Below are 23,046 nucleotides of genomic sequence, written 5' to 3'. Positions count from 1 at the left end.
CAGGTTATGTGATTCAGTGTAAGTAGACTGATATTTGCAATATGCATCTAAGAAATCGGCTCTCATTTAGATGTTATTATAATCAGTACTTACCCATAGCTGATGACTCCCTTTGACTGAGTCACCAGTAAGGCCCCAATAGTCACATTCAGAACATTCTCGAGTACTCCAGTCTGTTGAGCGGTGATAACCTGGTGAGCCAAAGTCTGTAATTTGTTACTCGATAAGGATGGAATCTGTCCAGCATTCCTTACTGTTGGCAGATCACCAATTACAACGACCATCACTTTTGAGATAGTTTCCTTAGTGGTGGGCGGTAGGACTCTATATGAGCTCATTTCCATCATGAGAGGTCTGCGTTGACCAACTCTCTCATGACTGGCACAAGTAACAGTTGGGCAATTGCGCTTTCTCTTTGCCCTACTGTCAGCCATGGCCTTTAAGGTTGCTTCATTGCCAGGCATCTCATGAATAAATCTGACTTGGTCTTGGCTAACCTGCAAGAAGTCAGTTAGTCTTTCAAGGATCATTATTTCCCAGCCATTTTCTAGAACTGAAAACATCACAGTGAAGGCCAAATGAATGGAAACACCTGAGCGTGTTTCAATGCGCTCCTCTCCTTGTAGGACAACATACAAGAGGTTATCCATGATGCTGAAATAGTTGGAGCCAACAGACTCATTCAGCAGTGCGGAAGTTGATTGAATCTGAGTAGGGGGAATGAATCTTTCCCCTAAGAAAACATATGGGCTCTGGAGTTCATGGTAGAATACAGCCAAAATGAGCTTAGAGGTACTTTTGTTCCCCAATAAAAAAAACCGCAAAACTTGAGGAGTCTGATCCACAAAGCAGACCTTGGTGATTTCCCTGGTGGGTAAAACAGAATAGAAAGCAGATACAGACCCTGAAGTGGAGCAGGGAGTATTGGCATTTACGCTACTAAAGGTGTCAACAAAACCACTAGTCACAGATACAACTGGATATAACTTCCGCATTGTCCAAGTGGCATCTGCACTGTCAAGAATTAAGATCACTTGGTCAGTCTGTTTGCAGATGTAGCCTTGTATCAGCAGTCGGTATGTGCATTTCTGCTCTTCTCTAAATGTGCCTATAAAATAAAGGAAAACAAATTAGTGACATAAGAAACAAAATCCCTCAAAGATGATTTAGAATCTATCACTCTCACTATCATCTGTGACCTCAGGAAACATTTATTGAATATTCAAGTGTGCTAGATACTGAGCATGCAAAAAAAAAAAATTGGGGCAAAATATAGAAAGATACATGTATTAAATAACCGCTCTTTAATATAATTTAAATGTATATGCTACATAATATGTTATTTAAAGTTAATAATGGATACAATATCTAAGTAGTGAAAGAGCTGAATAGGAAAGCAATTTAAAAAAAAAGGAATAATCACTAAGGCCTCCAAAATGGAAGAAGGATAGGTGAAAAGAGGGTAATGGTATTTGAGTCAATGGGAAAGAGGTAGATTTAAGGGGCTGGAACAGAGATCTTATGGAGGCATATTAAAATTGGAAAGGTATATTGTGACCAGATTGCAGAAGAGTTTGGATGTCAAATTATACAATTTTCTCATACTTTTTCTCTGAACATGAAGAATAAAGAAATATAAGAGGAGGAAAAAAAAGAAAGTAGTAATTTGGGGAATGTTGACATTAAACAGAGCCCAAGTTGAGGATGATTGCAGCTAATGAAAACATTTAAAGAAACAGTGTTATTCACTATTTCCACCATTCCTAATCTTTCTTTCCATGAACCTAGAATAGTTCTTGTTCTGAATTCAAAGGTATATTTTATCTTCCAACAAAGAGTTCCTTTGACTTTAAGTTAATGGTTGGAAAATCGTCTTGTATTGTTTTCTACATATTTTAATTTGCCGTATTGCATTTTCATCCAATTAAAAAGTCCACAAACAATAAATGCTAAAGAGGGTGTGGAGAAAAGGGAACCCTCCTACACTGTTGGTTGTAATGTAAATTTGTGCAGCTACTATGAAAAACAGTTTGGAGGCTCTTTAAAAAACTAAAAATAGAACTACCATATGATTCTGCAATCCCACTCCTGGTCATATATCTTTTGGAAAACTGTAATTCGAAAAGATATATGCATCCAATGTTCATAGCAGCACTATTTACAGTAGCCAAGACATGGAAGCAATGGAAATGTCCATCAACAGATAAATGGCTAAAGAAGATATGGTACATACATACAATAGAATATTACTCAGTGTTAAAGAAAATGAAATAGTGCCATTTACAGACATGGGTGGACCTAGAGATTATCATATGAAGTGAAGTAAGTCAGACAGAGAAAGACAAATATCCTATGATATTACTTATATGTGGAATGTAAAAAAATAGTACAAATGAACTTATTTACAAAAACAGACTCACAGACATAGAAAACAAGTTTACAGTTACCAAAGGAGGAAGAGGGTAGGGAAGGAATAAATTAGGAGTTTGGGATTATCAGATACAAAGTACTATATATAAAATAGATGAAAAAACAAAGTCCTACTGTATAGCACAAGGAACTATATTCAATATCTTGTAATAACCTATAATGAAAAAGAATATATGTGTATAACTGAATCACTTTGCTGTACACCAGAAACTAACACATTGTAAATCAACCATACTTCAATTAAAAAAAAAAAAAAAAAAGAGTGTCATAGGGCACTGAGGAAAGCTGAAAGAAAAAAAAAAACTTTGCCAAAGCTGCAATGGTATCAATAAACTTAATTACCAAAATGCTGCTTTAGGAGTAGGACACATTGTTTACTTATGTCTCAAAAATAATAGCAACAAAATGGTCAAAATTATAAGGAAAATTGTAAAATATTTCAAATGGACATGTCAATCCCAAACTCTCTAACTATCCCTTCCCCCAACTCTTCCCCTCAGTAACCATAAATTCATTCTCTAAGTCTGTGAGTCTATTTCTGTTTTGTAAATAAGTTCATTTGTGTCATTTTTTTAGATTCCACATATAAATGATATCATATGATATTTCATTTTCTCTGTCTGACTTACTTCACTTAGTTTGAGATGTACACACTGTTATATTTAAAATGGATAACCAACAAGGACCTACTGCACAGCACAGGGAACTCTGTTCAATATTATGTAATAACCTAAATGGGAAAAGAATTTGAAAAAAAATAGATACATGTATACCTATAACTGAATCACTTTGCTGTACACCTGAAACTAACACAACATTGTTAATCAACTATAAAACTATAAAAACTATAAAACTCGAGGTTTGGGAGGGGGCGGGGGGTAAAGGGGAAGCTGAGATGAAGCGAGAGAGTAGCACAGACATATATATACTACCAACTCTAAAATAGATAGTCAGTGGGAAGTTGTTGTATAACAAAGGCAGTCCAACTCGAGGATGGAAGATGCCTTAGAGCACTGGGGCGGGAGGGTGGGGGGGACTCGAGGTGGGGGGGAGTCAAGGAAGGGAGGGAATACGGGGATATGTGTATAAAAACAGATGATTGAACCTGATGTACCCCCCCAAAAAAATAAAATAAAATAAAATAAAAACAGATGATTGAACTTGGTGTACCCCCCAAAAAATAATAAAAAATTTAAAAAAAAAAACCTTAAAAAATATATACTCCAATATAATTAAAAAGTTAAAAAAAATTTTTCAAATGGAATGATAGCATATCAAAACGAGTGGGATGCAGCAAAAACAGTGCTTTGCAGGAAATTTATAATGTTAAATGCTTACATTACAAAAGAACTATGCAAAAGCAATGCCTTAGGTACTCCCTTATAAACTGAGAGAAAGAACACAGCAAACCAATAATAAGTAGGAAAGAAAGGAAATCATAAGCATAACAGCAGAAGTCAATGAAATAGACAATAGACAACAAACAAACAAAAAACAGAGAACGTGAACAAAGCTAACATTTGATTCTTGGAAAATGTCAACAAATTGATTAACCCCTCACTAGGCTGGTCAAGATATAAAGAAAGAGGACACACCACCAATTTCAGGAATGAAAGAAGGATTATTACTTCAGATCCTACAGACAAAGATTATGAGACTCTTACAAACAAACTGTATGCCAACAAACTCAACAACTTAGATGAAACAGGCAGATTCCTTGAAAACTGACACAAAACAGAAAATTCTAATTGCTCTATGTCTCTTAAATAAATTGAATTCGTTAAATCAAAGACTAAATTATTAATTTAAGTAGAGATTTAATTATAAAATATTTTTAAATAATCACCTTTACATAGTACGTTTTTTTCTCTGTGTTAATATAGAAACACTAATGGGAAATCAAGAATTATCTTCAAAAGCATGGAACCAGTATGAAGGCAATTAACTGCATGATCTTAATAGCCATGGAAATTTTGCTTTGAGACCCTGATACACCAATCTCTACTACAGGTATATCCTTTTCAAATGAGATAGATAGCTTTCTCCCATGGAAGATCTTTGAATCACACTAGTTCCTCTTTTCTAAACTTACTGCTCACTCCCCTTCTTTTCATGCATTTTTTTTCAGCCATGCTGATGCCATTGATGAATCATTCACATTTCATCCAATTTTATAGATCTCTGACTATATTCTTCCTGCTTCTTATCTAGGAGTTATAAGGTCTTTTAAAGTGACATCTGTAGATTGCTAAATTCTTGGAACTGTCCCTAAATAAAACACTTACTCTCTTAGTGGATATGATTCTCAGTCACTCTGCTGCTAACCATATGTACTTTGATAAATTACATAAACACTAGGAACCAGTCTCCTTAAGGGGTTATTTCTCAAGGCCTAAAATGATATCTCATATTTAAATTACCACAGGGTTTAACATCCTACCTCAAACACAGTAGAAACTACTTACTATGTATTAGTTGATTGCTATGTAATGTACTTTTCAAAACTCCTGTTCTTCAAATAATTTTTATCTATTTTTTCCAGATGTCTAATTATAAGATTATTATTCTATAGCTTGCATATCATTTAAACCAACTCATCACAATAACAGAGTATATTACAAAAGTGTATTGCGAGAACTGCCCCTTGAATTAATGTTAATAGTTAATAGCTCAACACGGTGAGAAATCCAACTATTTCACATGAAACCATAAGATTGAAATTATGGCTGATTATATTTATATGAATCTCTGCTCTTGAACCACATAACTGATTTGTCCACACAAAAAAATTCTGTTATGACAAAGCACTTTCTTCTCGGCTGATTCACTCATTCATTAAACAAGCGGAGGAAAAGAGTATAAGGTTGGATGAGCCTATGAATGAATCCGGAAAACAATGTGTCTTCTGGAGATAGTAAACAGTATGTGATAGTGGACTTGGCAGCAGGCAAGCAGGGATATTAAGGAAAACACTGTATCTTTATACTCTGGAACAGTGGAGTGGAAACTATCAGAAGGGCCCTGAGAATTTTGGCACGGTTTTGTCAATGGGAAACTCTGATGGTCATCCCATGATTATTGCAAATAATATGTAATGATTGCTCAGAAGAGCTTCAGATAGAGAAGTATCTGACAGGAAGTCCATAGACTCGTGGGAGTGGTACCTGGAAGGCAGACAGGATTAGAATGCAAAGAGGAAGACTTGACCTCACTACAAAGATATCATCAAGCTATAAAGTTGGTGATCCTTCCTTCCTTCTCTTTTTCTTCCCTTTCTCCCTCCCTTCTTTCCTTCCTTCCTTCCCTTCTTCCTCCCCTAAATTCCTTTACCTAAAACTTGCTAATAGCAAGTTTAATTATCCGTAGTTTATAGATAGAAAAACAGACTCACAGCAATTATGATTCACACAATTACTTAGTAACAGCCATGAGGAAGAGGAGGAAGAGAAAAACACATTTTTTAACTTCTACCTATGCTTTTGGCAAAATAAAATGGAATCCTATCAACTTAATTTGGGGATTGTATTTAGATGTGGGGTCAGCTGTGATGATTAACCCCATGGGAGTTAATGCTGTATAGTCAGGAGTTCTCTTTACACAGACTATTGACAGGAACTCATGGAAAGATTTTTGGTTATTTGTCAATTCACATATTTGGCGAGAGTCCATTTGCTTTTTTTCTATTACCATTTGGCCTTTTTAATATTTTAGCATACTATCCCTGAAGTATAAATGTATAGCCACACATTTAACAAAGGCAATAGCCTAAAAGTTATCGGCAAGTAACATTATTTAGTTTTGTAGCCAAACATGGAATCCTGGTGTTCAATAATAAGAAATGTTGCTTTTATTTCTCCTAAACTTACAATGACTAAGAGACGGCGGTTTATCATCATCTTACCATCCGTTTCATTTTCCTATTTCATCTTCAGAGTTAATCAATTCCAGTATTTTAATTTTGATGTGAGGCAAAATCAAGCACAGGAAAGCAATGCACTGGAGTTTCAAAGCTGCTAAGTGGGTGTACTCTTCACTGTGGGAGAAAACTGACATTAACTCCTTAGGAGGGGGCTATGCACACAGCCAGGCACACACCACGTCCCCTCTCCCAGACACAGCGGGCAGCACCCACAGGCGCCGTCCCGCTCCCCTTCTAAACAGCCATCCATCTTTTCTTTCCCTGGGTTTCTCTTCCTCCTGCCTCTCTCCATTGGGGAAGAATTTAGTTTTGAGTCATGAGTCTCTTTCTCACTTGTTTTTGTCTTTTCTTTTCCCACTTCTGCAAATGGCCTTATCTGCCACTCACAATTTTTGTGGTCTGCAATTCTGATCATGTTTAAATGAAACCCATGCTGGCTTTGGTAATCATAATGTCATTTACAATTTACTACGAAACACGTTTATTCGGTTAGTAGCACACTGGAGAAAGAGAACTCCATATGAACTCACCATGAAAGGCCTAATCTGATTATTTCCTCATGAAAATCCAGGCAGGGGTGCTTGTAAGAGGGGCTGAGAGAAGAAGGGTGAAAAAAAAAAAAAGAAAAAAGAAAAACAAGGTCTGGCCACAGCTGACTTTCATAACCAATGTGAATAGATAAAGTGACCCAGCCTGTCAGGGGCAGCCATCCAGTCACCTCAGGGCATTCCTCTCCAGAAGGCAAGAGTGGACAGGACTTAATAAATGCTGAGTGACCAGTGAGTATTGGCTTGGCATATGCTATTGCATTCAAGATGGACAAGACCAGTGATAAAGTCCAGAAGCTCCTCTCTAAGTGGGTGCAAATTAAATGAAGCAGGTCATATGTGTGTGTGCATGTGTGGACACATGCACTTGTTTTGCGTGTACTTTGACATCCTAAAATATCCTAGACATACAATACGCTCTGTCCACCTTTCCCTGGATTGGAAACCATAGACCTAAAAACCCAGAAAGGAGGAGCTTTAGGGACGTCTGGTGGAGGAGGAAGCAGAGCAGAAGGTGGGTGGGTATCTACATGAATGTATGTGAGTGTGTGTGTGTGTGTGTGTGTGTGTGTGTGTGCGCGTGCGCGCGCGCGCACACGCGCTCAGGTTGCTTCCAGGGTTCTAACAAATATTAACTTTATGTCAATATTTGTCCTTCCTGTCGTGAAATGAGGATTTTCCACCTCATTTCACGTTTGAAAAGAAAATATGCCAAAGGGGTCGTCTTTGCTAGGAAAAAAATTAAAAGAAAAGGAAAAAAAAAGAAACAACTTCTATCCTTTATTCAGAAAAATGGATCAGAAGGAAAGAAAAAAGTATTTGTAAAATAAATGTTTTGACTCAAAGGCACATAGAATCCTTCCATCTTCCCTTTTTCAACAAAAGAGAAAAATTTATATGTTTGAAATTGAATGAAATACATCAACATTAATGATTTTTTTCCTCGAGGTTAACACCACCATTTCCCTTGATAATATTTTTAGCCATTTTGTGATAGATTTCACAATTCACAGTACACTGAAGTATAGCAGATTTTGACAAAAACTAAATATATAATCGTTCTCTTTTTTTCAAGAAATGAAAAGAAATCACTTACAATTCTTTTCTGTCAAACAACATTTACACCTCATTATTTCTAATTGAACAAATATAAATGGCCACAGATCAAATAAAGTGAAGACAGGTTGAATTTATCCCCATTTATAAAGGTTGTCATAGACCCTCAGGCTATGAGGAGTGAAACTCCAAAATCTCAGAGCTCTGTTCCTAAATATACGAAGGGAGTAACTGAAATCTTGCAAAGAAACATTAAAGAAAATATATTTTTGGTCATATTAGAAATAATAGAGAAAAACTGTCTACTCTTTTGAATTGGGAAATTCAAGCTAAAAAGTATTTTTTAAAATCTCAAAACTAATGGGCACGTGTTATATTTGTAAGGTGAACGTAAATTGAGGGGTGATGTCCTTGTGCATAATAGGTTCTATACGGATGATGAAAAACACAGCCTTGCTAATTCGGAGTCTAGAATTACTGGTCTTAAAATGTATTGTGACCACAATATGATAGTTCTTATCCTTGTAAAAGAGATGAGGTATACATGCTTGCACGTATACCCATACGTACAGATAGTATTATAAGAACATGTAATTTGAGAAACAAATTTCCATGAATTGGAAAATTTAATGTGTTCCAAGTTCGGGTCCTGGAGCTTCAAAATAAAGGCATTTCCAGGTTGGTTTTCATACATTGCTAGGCAGTGGCACTCAGGGGCTGAGTTTCCTCGCATCATTCTTAGTGAGGAAGACACTAACAGCTGTGGCTGGCGGGGCGAAGTGACTCCCATGCTCAGGAATTAAGAGAGGAGAGAAATAAACCGTAATTGAAAAGAATACAAAAAAAGAATGTACATATATGTATAACTGAGTCACTTTGCTGTACAGTAGAAATTAGCACAACATTGTAAATCAACTATACTTCAATTTAAAAAATTAAAATTAAAAAAAAGAGAGATGTCCAAGCATGAAGATGGATATAAACAACTGAAGATATTGCATGGGCACAAAAGGCTCTCCGTGAGGAATACACATCCACAGGGGTGATGGGCTAACAGACTTCAGGAGGAACAGATTCTAGCATCTGTCCCCATTTTGTGAGCAATCTCACCAAAGTTCTTGAACTTGAGTCTATTTTCTGTGGGAATGCATTTCCAAACTAATGTGAGAAAAATGGAAAACCATATAAGACCAACTGTCATATGAAGCAAGGATGCCTGTAAGGCCTTCTGTAAAAGGTCCTTCTGTCTTTACTAAGTTCTCTTGGTGAGTATTTTGAAATATTTGTCCCCTTTTTACAAAAGTGTCACTTTGATCAGGAGATGAAATTACTTTGAATGAAGTGTTAATGAAGATGAGGGAGAGAGTCAGATATATATCAAATAGACCTTTTCTCTGAATCAACCATTTTTCCTTTTTCCTTTTTTAAATTAAAAAAAAAATCTTATTTTTGGTGATTAAAGTCCATTCAAACTAATTTTAGAGGACTACTTTATATGATTTCACTATGTCAAAATGTCATTGTCTATATATTTTGCTTAAAATAAGTGGCATAGAAAATATTTCTGCATTTTTGTTATTTTGTTGTATTATGATTTGACCTGCAAACATCAATGGGTGTGGTCTCAGTTATGATTTTTTTATTCAGTGAATACTGCACTGAAAACAGCCAACATAAATGCAAGTTCAAGAAGCATAGTTTTGGGGATGAGAGATCAGGTTTTCAAGTTAGAGAAACCTGCACTGCGTCCTGGCTCTGCCACCTTCTAGCTGTGAAACCACAGACAGTTTACATAAGTATCCTCTCTCTGACTCAGTTAACTCATCTGTAAAAGTGATTGAGAATGATTTCCAATCCATAGGCTGATGGACAGGATTAAACTCAGAGTCAGGAACAAACGGGTGCTAATAAATATAAGCTGTTACATTCGCTGTAATTTAAAAAGGAGTATTTTTTAAAAAATACTTTGTATTCTCCTCTTGTCTTTTTTTGCACTAATAACATTTGCCAGGTAGGAGTCTAAAACAGCACTTGTAAGTGTTGCAAGCATTTGTAATAAAAGATGTTGAAAGAGACGAGTTACAGGTGAAAAAAATGCTAAAATGTGGACATAAGATTCTACGATTTAAGAAAATACGGGTCAAAAAGAAATACATATATACATGTATACATATGTGTGCAGGCACACACACATGTGTCTCTAAGCAGGACACCAATTTCTTGCCATTAATCAAAAAATAAATTAAAACCTGCAAAATTCAAGCTGGTTTCCCTCTCATCTAATCTTGACTTTTCCCTTCATTCCTTTTGTAATACTCTCTACCCCGTTCCACTTTTTCTCACCACCCACCTATTTGTTTTTTGCTAGGAAATCTTGCCTGCCAGCTTTGAACAAAGTGATGTCCGTGGGTTAGATTAAAGGAAGGGACAGCCAACAGCCTTCTTTACAAATACGATTCAGGTACACTCTCTCTCCGCAATGATAAACTTATCACCTCGCCAGTCCTCGGTGTGAAGCTTGAGCAGTAATTCTGTCGGATGCCAAAACTGAAGTGGATGTAGCCATGCCATGCCCAGCACTGAGCTGTGGCTGTAATGAGATTTGAACGGGAAACCCCGGACACAATAAATCTGCACCATATGTGACCGTTTCCTGTGTCAGTTCCTTTCTCATAACCAGTGGAGACTTTTTTTTTCCCCTCTCATGACCCCACACCACGACTCTGAAATCTTTCATGGCTGCTTATGGGCCGCAGGCTTTTTCCAGCAGTTGTATAAATAAATGAATTTGACAGCAAACATCATAACAGTTAGCAGTAATGTGTGTTCACCACAAGTGCCTATACCACTCAGTGGAGAAATGGCAGAGGAAACAGCTTGTTTTGTTACCTAAACAAAAGTAGTTTCATTTGACAAGTGGTGAAAGAATTAGTCAAATAAACTTGAAATCCACTGGGACTATTTTTGCCAACTCCTCCTGCCAGTGTAATGTTCCCAGCTCCTCAATGCCCATGACTCATGAGAGATAAATTCCCCCCTTTTTTCTTAGATAAAGATCTGGGCTGGGAATACCAAACCTTTGGCTGATATTTTATTTTAATCTTCTTTGTCATGTATGGGAATTCATACATGACAAAGTACAGCAAAAGGTTTTCAAGGAAGCTTGTGGCAGACAAACCAAGGACAGTGCAGATGGGAGGGAGAACAGGTGACAAAAACGACCCAGCTCACTGATTGCCTGTTGACAGCCTCTGAGTGCTTCCTTTTCTTTCACATTTCCTTCATTCCAGAAAGAAAAATTTCTACACCAGACAGTTGCTGAAAGAAAGGGGGATAGCATTTCCGCTGTATCTCCACAGTTCCAGGAAAATGAAGTTGCCTCTGATCTGCGGTCAGCACCAAAACAGCACAGCTTTTCCTCCATGACATGGGCTGGTTGTTTAGAAGTCCTTAAATTTTGCTGCTTCTCCACTGGCATCTCAAATGCTAATCCCCTCTTCCCAGCTGTGAAAGATGTTAGAGCACAGTTGTTATTCTTACAGACCCTGGTTATTTATATGGATTCTGATGCAAAGTGCAGTGGTTCAAATTCAGGCTCTGCTACTAACTCTCTGTGTAATATTAAGCAGGTAACAACTTCACTGTGCCTCAATTTCCTCCTTTGCAAAGTGGGAAGAAAAATGGAATGGTATTAAGCTCATAAGGCAGCTGTGACAATTAAATGCATTTTAAAAGGCTCAGAACAATGCCTGCAACATGTGGCATTTATTATTATTATTATTATTATTATTATTATTATTACTACTACTATTATTATTCTGAACAGAGAAACTTAGCTAATAGTCTCATTAGAAACACTAAAGCTTTTCTCTATAAGAGCTTGATATTGACAGTTAATCTGGGAAATGAAATTTAAAACTGTAGCACCTTCAATCAATTACAAATAAAATTCAAGGTATAGTACAACACTACTTTGAGTAAAAATATCACCTGGACCTTGAAAATCCTTTTTTTACATGTAGGTTATTCTCACTCTTTTTACAGCGGTCCTCTTTGTCATGGTCAAGCAATCTTTGTCTTTAGAATCTTCTCATATTCAGAGGAAATATCACTGATTAGGAGGATGAAAGTGAAGGTCTATCACTAACTAATGGATCCTAGTTCAGGTGTATGTTTTGCTCTCTGTTTTTTATCTTTTTGAAATGTAATTATTAAAATGGCTTACTAAAGTGCTTTGCTGTCTGATAATATAAAAAGTGCCTTAAAATTCTAGAAGGTGTGGATTATAATCAACATGAGCAGATATTTCATGTATAGACAGCCTGCTATCTATATAATAGATTCCTAGTGTCTGTTTTAACAGATCCACACAAATATACATTTCTCTATATCTAGTCAAACTCTTCCTATGGAGAAAAGTCAGATATATTAATGAATTGAATTGTGTAAAAATAAATGCACTCATTAAGTTTTGCTCTTAGAGCAGTAAGTATTGATAAAACTTGAAAGAGGTGAGTCAACTGAAGGCACAGAACCATCTGACTTTATAAAACAATGGTGAACCAGGATGGGGTAAGGTGGGGTTGGTTGTGATTTGAGGAGGGAGGTGGGTTTTGCTGGAAAACCAAATATATAAAGTGACATCGTCCTGTGGTACAATGGGTTTAAGTGAAACTTTATAGTAAAATGAATTGAAAACGCTATTACTGCTCCCTGTAATCAGGTTGCATCATGACATTAGGAAACTTCCCAAAAACTTGTCTGAGAAAAAATGACTTATCCCCTAGGCAACTTCACTGTTGAGGAATGTCATCTGATAAAATCCCTCCCTTGTTCCTTCCAAATCCCTTCCCAAGATGTTTCAGAGTGCCTATCCTGACTCACTCTGGGATCCCCAAAGGTGAAAATACGAGGCCCCCAAGGCTGCGTAAGCAGAGCTGAGCAGCATCCTCTCTGACCGACCAGCCACTTCCACTGCCTCTTAACGAGCAAATGAACACAGCACCTTGTAAAGTCTGATTTTCTGAGTTAAAGAGAAAATTGAGGGGATAGAGAAACTTTAAAAGACGAGTAGGTTTAATCAAGCATTGTGGAGCTGTGAAAATAACTGCTCACCTGATTCTTCATTTTCCAGGTATGTGTGTGAACACATATAAGGCTAGGCTAACCTTGGGAAGTGACAGGCTTGTACTTCCCCATCCTCTTGCAGTTGAGGAAGATCATTAGCTAGTTGTTAGTCATTGAGCAGAGATGCCAAGTGTCCCTTTGGGGCTATACAACTTAATTGAAAGAGCTGGCAACCTACAGGCTATAGGCCAAATCCAGCCCACCGGCTATTGTTGTAAATAAAGTTTTATTGGAACATAGCCCATACTCATTTGTTTATGCACTGTAAACTATTGTAAACTCTGATTTCGCACTGCATTAACAAGCTTAGGTCATTGTAAGAGAAACTCTATGGCCTGAAAAGTTGAAAATATTTACTACCTATCTGGCTCTTTACAGAATATGTTTGCCAACCCCTGCTCTAAGAGTTCCAAGTTTGTCTCTAAGACAATGACCAGCCAAGTATAAGATGAAGGTTGATTTCTCAGACTGGGTCCCTGCCAACCAGAGATAAATAAGAAGTTAAGCAAGAAATAAACATTTGTGTTTTGGGGGGTTATTTCGTTTGTTTTTTAGGTACGGAGATTTGCAGGGTGTGTGCTATGGCATCCTGATCCAGCCTACTCTGATGGATACAGCATCTTTGCTATTGTCACATGTATCCTTTTCTCTGAACATATATTATATATGCAGCTTTAGGGAAGGGAACAAAGAGCATAAAAGGTCTCCTTTTTTGGTCCGCAGGAGACAGGATAAGGACACGAAATGTTTGAATTCTCAGTTAACATTTGGACTAGAACTTTCCCCTTTCTAAACATAACTATTCTTTACATAATTGATCCTAATATCTGCTTCTAATACCTGAGAATCAATCTTCTCTGCTAAGGCTCTGAAAAACTAGTCCCATGAATCTCTACAAATTTACATTCTTTGCTGTAAAATTGCCTCAATATAGTGCACACAGAGGTTATTAAAGTATTTAGGGGGAAAGCTCTGTAAGCCTAGAATTGAAATGCTTATGTCTTTCAGAATGAGTTCTTGCATTTGGGCTCTGGCAATTTTAATAAGGGTGAAAAATGCATACTGCTGGCCCTATTTGCTCATTTTGCTATGTCTAGATCTTCTTCTTTGGAAGAAAAAGAAAAGGTCCATTTGGGGGACAGAAAATAATATGGTCCTTTTCAACTTCACAGAAGGGCAAGTTGAGTGGACAGCCTGCTGCTGCTGCTCTTTGGAAGCAGGAAATGATGGAGACACCATGATAGAATAATGTTCCTAGTGTCAGACATTGAAAGGAGAGCCAAGAGGAATCTTGCCGAGAGAAGTGCTGTGATCAGATAGATAGAGACACTGGTGTGAAATGTCAGTTCCAAGTTATTCTCTTCCTATTCCTGGTGACCTTTGACAATACAGACCACCATATACCACAGTGTCCTTAACACGCATTCCAAACAATACACATGGATACTGATCTACATGGAGATGGCATAAACATTAACTGCACTAACGCCTAGGAAATGTGGCAGCGGGAAGTGGGTTGAGAGGGGAGGCAGTCACCCAAGCAATCTGCTCACTGAGGGCAATAAATAGGAGCCAGGAGGGAGAGCGGATGGGAAGCATGATCGGGTTAACCAGACACTGTTCAGTCATTTGAACAAATTATTTGTTAGGATTCTTACAAAGAAGGTAACAGACCAGGGGCTTGCAAGTAAACAACTTCCCAGTCATCCTTTAAATTCAATGTTTCCTTTTGAAACCTGGCGCAATACAGTTCAGAAGGTAAAGTGGTTTTAAGGACATTTTGGAATTCAACTTTGAGTAACTTACACATAGCTAGATTACTGTGATGCACAATCAGCACCAAACATTCAGACAGAAAAACAGTGCAAATGAACTTATTTACAAGACAGACTCACAGACATAGAAAATAAACACATAGTTACCAAAGGGGATAGCCGTAGGGCAAGGGGATAGATTAGGAGTGTGGGATTAACAGATACATACTACTATATATAAAATAGATAAATGACAGGGATTTACTATATAGCACAGGGAATTATATTCAACATCTTATAATAACCTATAATGGAAAAGAATCAGCAAAAAAGAATATAGATATACACACATATAGATATATAATCAGATCACTTTGCTATACACCTGAAATTAACACAATATTGTAAGTCAACTTTACTTCAATTAAAAAAAAAACTGAAATTTTAATCTTCCTTTAAATTCTACCCTTCCACTTGTGTACCCTATCTTGGAAAAAAATAAAAAAGATTCAGACAGAATGGCTTATTTATAGCAAAGGCTTTATACAAAATGGGAGACAAAGTAGTAGCTAGAGCTTTAAAAACAAGTACTCCAAAAAAGATCTACAAATGCCAACAGACACTATAAAGAAGCTTAACATGAAAAGGATGACAGATTAAGCAAAAGTTTAGTTATACACAACCATATACAAGATTTTAAAATTATAAGCAGTTGTGTACTATGGTTTGCATATAGGGATCCTTCCAGATAATCTCTTCAATTTGGATGAAATCTGATGTACAATCAGGAAATTGATAGCCATCCTAGGCATTATCATCTCAGATTTTTGTAAATTCTGGGGGCATGTGGGTGATGCGGAGGGAAAACAGGAAAAGAATCTCATTTTCTAGTTCCTTCTCTGTCCAGTTCTGACATTTTAAGTGCTGATTTAACCCTATTTATTGAGCTTTTATCATTATCCTGATATGATTTAGATTTGGGGGACATATAGTGAACAAGAAAAGGAGAGACACAGTGTTTGCTTTCATGAGACTTAGTCAGGTTTCTAGTAACAAGTGTGCCTCCTCTTTTAGAGACAGTGAGCTTGTGAGCAGTTTGAATACAGGTATCAGCCCCACTTCTTCTTGGTGTGTCTCCCTCCTGCACTCACACCAGTGCCTGATACACACAGAGGGAAGAAACGTCAAAACTTCCTGACCATGTACTATGTGCCAGGTCCTGTGAGAGTCAGTCAGCGTGTCATACTCTATTTAGTCATCACGACAAATGCAGAGGTATGTGTTTACTGCTTCCATTTTCCAAATAAGGAAACCAAACCTGAAATTGGACTTGAAGGAGAAGCAGCCTCAATCCCTGCATCACTCCCAGGAGCACAGCTGCTGGGGGAGCCAGCACTCTTCATCAGGCTGAGATGTGAGTGGAGAAGAACTTTCTGTTTTGTTAAAAAATTGAGATGTGCAGGTTATCTGTTAACTGGAGTTAATTACTCTGCCCTACACAGCGTTCATGTTTTACCTAAGTAAATGAAGTCAATTTTAAAAGTGAATCAGTACACAGAGGCAAAAAACAAACAAGGTTAAGGTCCCAGTTGGTTTAGAAGCATTAGTAAGAGGAAAAGCCAAAAGCCCTGACTCTGACCTAGACCATATCTACCATTTTAAAGAAGCTGCATTTAATAAGAGTAGTGTGGCTTTCCTGTTCTTGGAAGTTCACTAAGAACTGCCTGCAGATGAGTTCTGTCCTCCTAGGTGATCACCACTTTGTGGCCAGCTCAAAACTGACGCAGGAGCTTTTAAAGACAGCTAAAGATTCAGAGCTTCACTATGGTGTGGAATACAAGAGTTCCAGCAGCATCCTACACATAAAGAAAGTCAGAAGATACAAGCAGCTAGTTTGAATGTTGAAAAGAGTTTGGTAAAAGGGCAAGAGCATATTTTTAATTCCTAAGGGGTAGCTTATTGTGCTTTCCATTGGACCCGCTCTGTGTCAAAGGCCAATTTCCATCCATTACGATACTCTAAGTTAGTTATATGAGTATTATGTTTAGACACATTCACTCACTGGGTCAAAAGCAAAATTAGACCGTATCTGTCATTGGGAAGTTTATCATTCCACCAAGTACAAAATTCTTTTTGTTTGGATTCAAGGCTGATTTCCCCTGAAGTACAGGATTTTCCAGATAAAACTAGCCACTGGTCTTTCAAGAATGATTTTCCAGGTTAATAGAAACTGCCTCCTGGGAAAGTATTACACCCCATAATGCACCTGGTCAATCCTTTGGTGCCATTCAAATTGTTAGGGGTAAGAGCGGGAAAATTCCTTCCTGTCCTCTGAGATGATCATTTTATGCCCCAAAGCTTCAACCTCATTATTCTTATCTTAAGGCATAATTACAATGTTATTATTGGTCATAAAATTAACCAGATTTCCCTCTCTTTTCTTTTCCTCTTCAGCATTTGACTCCCTGACCTCCTCAACTGAAAAGTCTATGGACTTATTATGCACGAAGTGTAGAAGTATTTCCTTTTATTTGTTTTAAATTTTCCCACTGTTCATTTCATTGAGAGCATACTTGTTCTCATATTATGAAATGGAGTAAAGAAAAAATAAAAGAATTTCTACCACTCCTTTGAAATGTGAAAATGTTTACTCTTGTCTCCCTATGATGCCAAAACTTTTCACTTTTGTTATCACACCATCCAGAGGTCCTACTCTGAGTTTACTTCAACCTGCAGGTACACGGTTAACACTATAATCCACGGTTCTTTGCCAGTTGTTCCACTGTGCAAACTTCACCTCACTATTTTCCAAAGCGACGTCTTTGCTAAAATGGCCAAAAGGTTTCACTCCAAAGGCTGGTGCTCATCTGTGGCAGTGGTTGCCAAAGTATTGTCTTAGGAGAGATAAAAAGACCATGTAAAAAGTCATTAGAGAAAGTGTTTTGATAGATCAGTAGTCTACTTGCCAAAGTACTGTCTCAGGAAAAAGTCATTAGAAAAAGTGTTGGGATAGATCAGTAGATCAGGTGAAGGGTATATCTATAGTGGGTCTTCAGAAAAATTTACTCTCAGTACAAATACCACTACATCTGCTCGGCAAACACCTTGCTCAATAGAACATATGTGTGCTTCCCATGGTCATGGAGCCAGAATTTCATCCATATTTTACCCACTATCCAGAATTCTATGCAAATTCTATTCCACCAATCCACACCTTCTTAAGCTTCTAAAAATATTTTCCTCATACGCTTTCTGTGCTGATCACTGGCTGGCAAAATGTATTCCATCATTTACTCTTAAAGTTGAAAATTACAATTACTAGCTGACAGGAATCATTACAAATTGACTAAAATTGAAAGTGTCATCTAAGATGGATGGCAGCTTTGGCTGACACCCCCAAAACCCTACTTTCCTGAATGTAGAAAAAAGGCAGCAGAGACTCAGGGTGAAGAGCCTTACGAACGACTGATTTGGGCTCCTTTGTAAAGACGGAAGATTGCCCTTCTGCTTTATATGTGAAGAGAATTAGATCTGGTAATCTTTAAAACCACACCAAAAGCTGGACTTCTTTGCAAAAAAGAAAAAAAAAGGGGGGGGGATGCCTTACGTCTGACCTCATCTTTTGATAATTCTCCTCTCCGTCACTCTGCTCAGACCATTCACCCTCTTTGGGGCCTCAGGCAAGGCAGTCTCTCCACTCTTCTCCCAGATTAGTCATGTGGCCCATCTCTACACATCTTTTTGCACTTTTCTCACAAGTCCCCCTCCATGAAGCTCACCTTGATCATCCTATCCTCACATACGCTCTTGTTGCCTCTTATGACTCTCTGCATTTTAACATTTTGTCCACGGCATTTTTCACTGTATAACCTAGTAGATAATTCGCTTATCTTTTATGGAGATCACTTAGTGTCTCTCGCCTCTGGAGAGTAAGCTCCGTGAGGGCAACGATCTTTGTCTCATTTTACACTTACGTACACCAACTAACTGACATCTTAGTCCAAAGACCTTGCTATAACATAATGTTCTTCATGTTGTCTGTAAAACAAGTAGCGGGCAGACTTACGAATGAATAAATCTCCAAAGTTACCCTGAAATTACTGTATTTTCATATTTTCAAACCATGTGGATTAATACTGAAAACATTTTTATTTAGAACATAGAGGATAACTAAACTCTCAGACTGAATTCTACAAATACAGCCTTGAGGTCCATCCACTTGAATTAATCAGAAATTACCACTAATTAGCTAGACTTAAGCAAGGGCTGGTGCAAGGCAATGTGACTTTTTTATGCCACATGTCACCACGATTACATTTTCTTTCTGATATACAAGCCATTGGTCAGGATTTGACACCATGGATCTATCTGATGAAGTGTGCAGAAGAGATTGATCTGTTAATTTCTAAGCACAATCTAGAGCCATTTTATGAGTGTTTCCACCTTCACTGAGCAAATCAATACTTCAGAGTTTCAAGCATATAACAGTGCACTTTATTAAATATAGCCCCATACTGGGAACAAAGGGGCCTGGGTTCCTGTCTTTTTTTAAAGTGAATCTCAATAATGCCTTTCTTTTTTAAAACTTTTTATTTTATATTGGAGTATAGCCAATTAACAACATTGTGATAGTTTCAGGTGCTCAGCAAAGGGACTCAGCCGTACATACACACGTTTCCATTCTCCCTCAAACTTCCTTCCCATCCCAGGCTGCCACATAACATTGAGCAGAGTTCTCTGTGCTATGCAGTAGGTCCTTGTTGGTTATCTGTTTTTAATACAGCAGTGTGTACGTGTGGACCCCAAACTCCCTAACTATCCTTAGCTCTCAGAACTTCAAATTTACCACCTTAAAAATAAGATTAGGCTAAATAAGTTATTGTTGAGATCCCTTTCAATGTTCATATCAAAAAGAATTTTATCACTTAGACATCATGCTAGTATCCCCTCAAATAGCTGTACTCTGGCCCTTTTGTTTCTCTGATGTCTGAGAAAGGAAACTCCTCTTTCTAGTCAAACCTCCTGACTCACAAAAACACAGGAACAAGCAAACTCTTTGTGTTTATACTCTTGCTACACCTCACTGAAACTTTAGTCTTGGTTCTTCACGCTCTCCTCACTTCCTTCCATTTCTTACCTAATGGTACCTCCTGTTTCATCACTTCTTTGACCCTGTCATCAGCACTTTCTGTCCTCCCAGTATCTCTTCCCTCATTCTTCTCCCATATTTACACATAAAATCCCCAACTTTGACAAAGCTATACATCTACTTCTACCACTTTGGCTCTTGGAAAGTTTAAGAATTCTGTAGAAAATCACATAATTAAAAAGAAGAAAGAAACTTCCAGTTGCAAAATAAATGAGTCATGGAATGTACAATGTAGCGAATATGGTCAATAACTGAGTAATATCTTTGTGGTGACATGTAACTAGACTTATCATGGTGATGATTTTTGAAATGTGTAGAGAAAAAAGTCACTGTGTTGTGCAGGAACTAACATAGTGTTGCAGGTCCGTTATACTTCAAAACTAAACACTCATAGAAAAAGAGATTAAGTTTGTGGTTACCAGAGACAAGGGGTTGGAAGCAGGGGAATTGGATGAAGGTAGTCAAAAAGTACAAACTTCCACTTACGAGATTACTAAGTACCAAGGATGTAACATACAACCTGATAAATACAATTAACACTGCTGTATGTTATATATGAAAGTTTCTAGGAGAGTAAATACTAAGAGTTCTTGTCACGAGTTTTTATTTCTTGAATTTTGTATTTATATGAGATGATGGATGTTCGCTAAACTTATTGTGATAATCATTTCATGATGCATGTAAGTCAAATCATTATGTTGTACATCTTAAGGTTATACAGTGCTATAGGTCAAGTCTATCTCAATAAAACTGGAAGAAAAAATAAATATAAAAATTACAAGCATAAAAAAAGAATAAAAGCTCACATAACTGAGAACTGATTCATTTGGTACTATCACAAATATTTTATCTCGAACCTTTATGGAGCTTTCAGTATTAGCCAAGCCCTCTTCCATTCACTTCTAGCTCAAGTTTTCTTCTATTCATGGCTTTAGCTGCCCCTACCCTCCCACCTTCTCGACCAAGTCACCGACTTCACAAATACATATGCGGACATGGGGAACGAATTCTCCCGCATTTACCCCTAACATTTTCAAATATTCACTCTTCTTTTTTCTTCTTCTCATCTGACTCAAAGAAACGAGTATCTTCCCTCTTTCCCAAGCTAACTTCTACACTGGCGACTGGTCTCAGCCCTTTCTCCTCCTCCTTGAAAGTCACAAATTAGCCTCATCAGCTACTGCTGGTTTCTTGGGTCTTCAAACCTCTTTCCACCACTCAGAAGCATGTGTAAGTTTCCCACCTTCCTTTCTTTCTATTTACTCTCAAATTCCTTGAAAAGATAGGTTTTCTTTTTATTTTGTCTTACGTTATTTATTAATTTTTCCCATCTTTTTGACAGATCTCAATCCACTGAAATCTACATTTTGCCCCACTCATTCTATTGATACTATTCTCAGGGATGTTACTAGAAGCTTTAGTTCCAGTTCTAAGATCCAGTTGCATTTTTCTGATTTAATCATAGCTGGCTTCATTATAGCATTTGTTATTGTTCTTCATGAAATACTATTTTGTCCTAATTCCTAGGATATCATTATCTCCTATTCCTGCTACCCCTGTTTCTCCTCAACTGTTGTTGTTTGGGGCCTCCTTCATCCAAGATGTTTATGGGAAGTTATTGTTTAGGGTTCAGTTCTTTGTCTTCATCTCACAACACATGACCCTTGGACAAACTCACATACAAACAGAACCAGAGAGAGACAGAGAGAGACAGAGATTGATTGATTGATTGATTGATTCATGTGCTAATGGACCCCAAACTCATCATCTCTCCTGAATGACTGCCCTTTGTGTCAACTACCCTCTCTTTCAAGGCATTACACATACACGTCAAACACATCCACTGTTCCGCAGCCCCTCTATGCCTCTATATGAACTACAGGCTCATTACCTTCTACTTAAGAATGATTAGAGCTGAGAAACCCAGAAAGTCCATAGCTTGCTTATCCCGTTTCATATATGTAAGTTTATAGGGAGAGGTTCCTATAAAATAACTTCTAACATTGAAGCCCTGACTGTATGCCCAAGACTGTAGGGAGTGGTTTTACAAGGATTGTAGCAAGTCCAATCATAACAATAAGCCTAAAAAGTCTATGCTACTTTCATCTCCATCTAAAGATGTGGAGGCAGAATAAAGAGAAGTTCAGAAATTTGCTGAAAAAATACGTGATAAAGACAGGACTCCCATCTAGCCCACCTGACTGCAGAGTTGATCAGTGTGCGATGCTACCGCCAGGAGACGTGTGCAGCTTCATTTAATGCACTCAATGACAATGGTACAGCCATTCCCTCCTTTGCTCATTGAAAACAATCAAAACAAGAACAACAATAATAATAGCAGACTACATGCACTGAGCGCTTATAATGCGATTCACGCTGCTTTAACGGCTTTACAAGCATTAACTCATTTAATCTTCACAATGACTTTACGGCATAAGTATTACTATTACTCCCATTTTACAGATGAGGGAAATGAGACATATATAGTTTAAGCATCTTTTCCATTTTTAAATATTGGGTTGGCCAAAAAGTTCATTCAGGTTTATCTATAAGATGTTATGGAAAAACTGCAACAAACTTTTGGACCAACCCAATAGCTTGAGGAAAGTGAGCACTGGACGGTCTGTTCCAAAGCCCATATCCTTGACCTCTGTGTTACACTCTCCAGCTATTTAAGCATTGTATTGTGTTTCTTAGAATAATATTGAGTGCTGGTTCCTATACATCCTTTCCCCCACTAGCACCATCACCAAAACACCTGGCTTTACCCTAATATTTATAGCCCTGCTGTTATGATGCTTATTTTTGTCTTTTCTCCCTCTCCCTTTTTGCCTTGTTAATTTATAGCAGTGTCCACAAATGTTTTCTTTCTCAGTTCCCACAAAACCCTTCCATGTTCTGTTTCATCCTGAATCATCTAATTTTATTAATTTTTTTCACAAGCCATACACTCCAACACAAAAAAAAATCCCCCAAAACAAAAAATAAACACAATCCAATTACCATTCTCTCCATATAGCCTTCCATGTTGAGGGTGACCATATAATTTATTGTTTAAACCAA

General features: G+C 37.5%; 1 protein-coding gene across 1 annotated transcript in view; it reads right to left on the bottom strand.

Moving 5' to 3' along the window:
- The window catches only part of PKHD1 (PKHD1 ciliary IPT domain containing fibrocystin/polyductin), a 443,114-nt gene that overhangs the window by 44,127 nt on the left and 375,941 nt on the right, over positions 1 to 23,046 (bottom strand). Inside the window, exon 60 of the mRNA XM_057700365.1 lies at positions 94 to 1,108. Within this exon, the coding sequence (XP_057556348.1) occupies positions 94 to 1,108 (1,015 nt within the window). The remainder of the gene's footprint in view (positions 1 to 93; positions 1,109 to 23,046) is intronic.

This window comes from Hippopotamus amphibius, chromosome 11 (assembly GCF_030028045.1).
Source record: "Hippopotamus amphibius kiboko isolate mHipAmp2 chromosome 11, mHipAmp2.hap2, whole genome shotgun sequence".
Lineage (NCBI taxonomy): Eukaryota > Metazoa > Chordata > Mammalia > Artiodactyla > Hippopotamidae > Hippopotamus > Hippopotamus amphibius.
The sequence above is the reverse complement of the archived record's forward strand: the minus strand, read 5'-3'. Positions and strand labels throughout refer to the sequence as shown.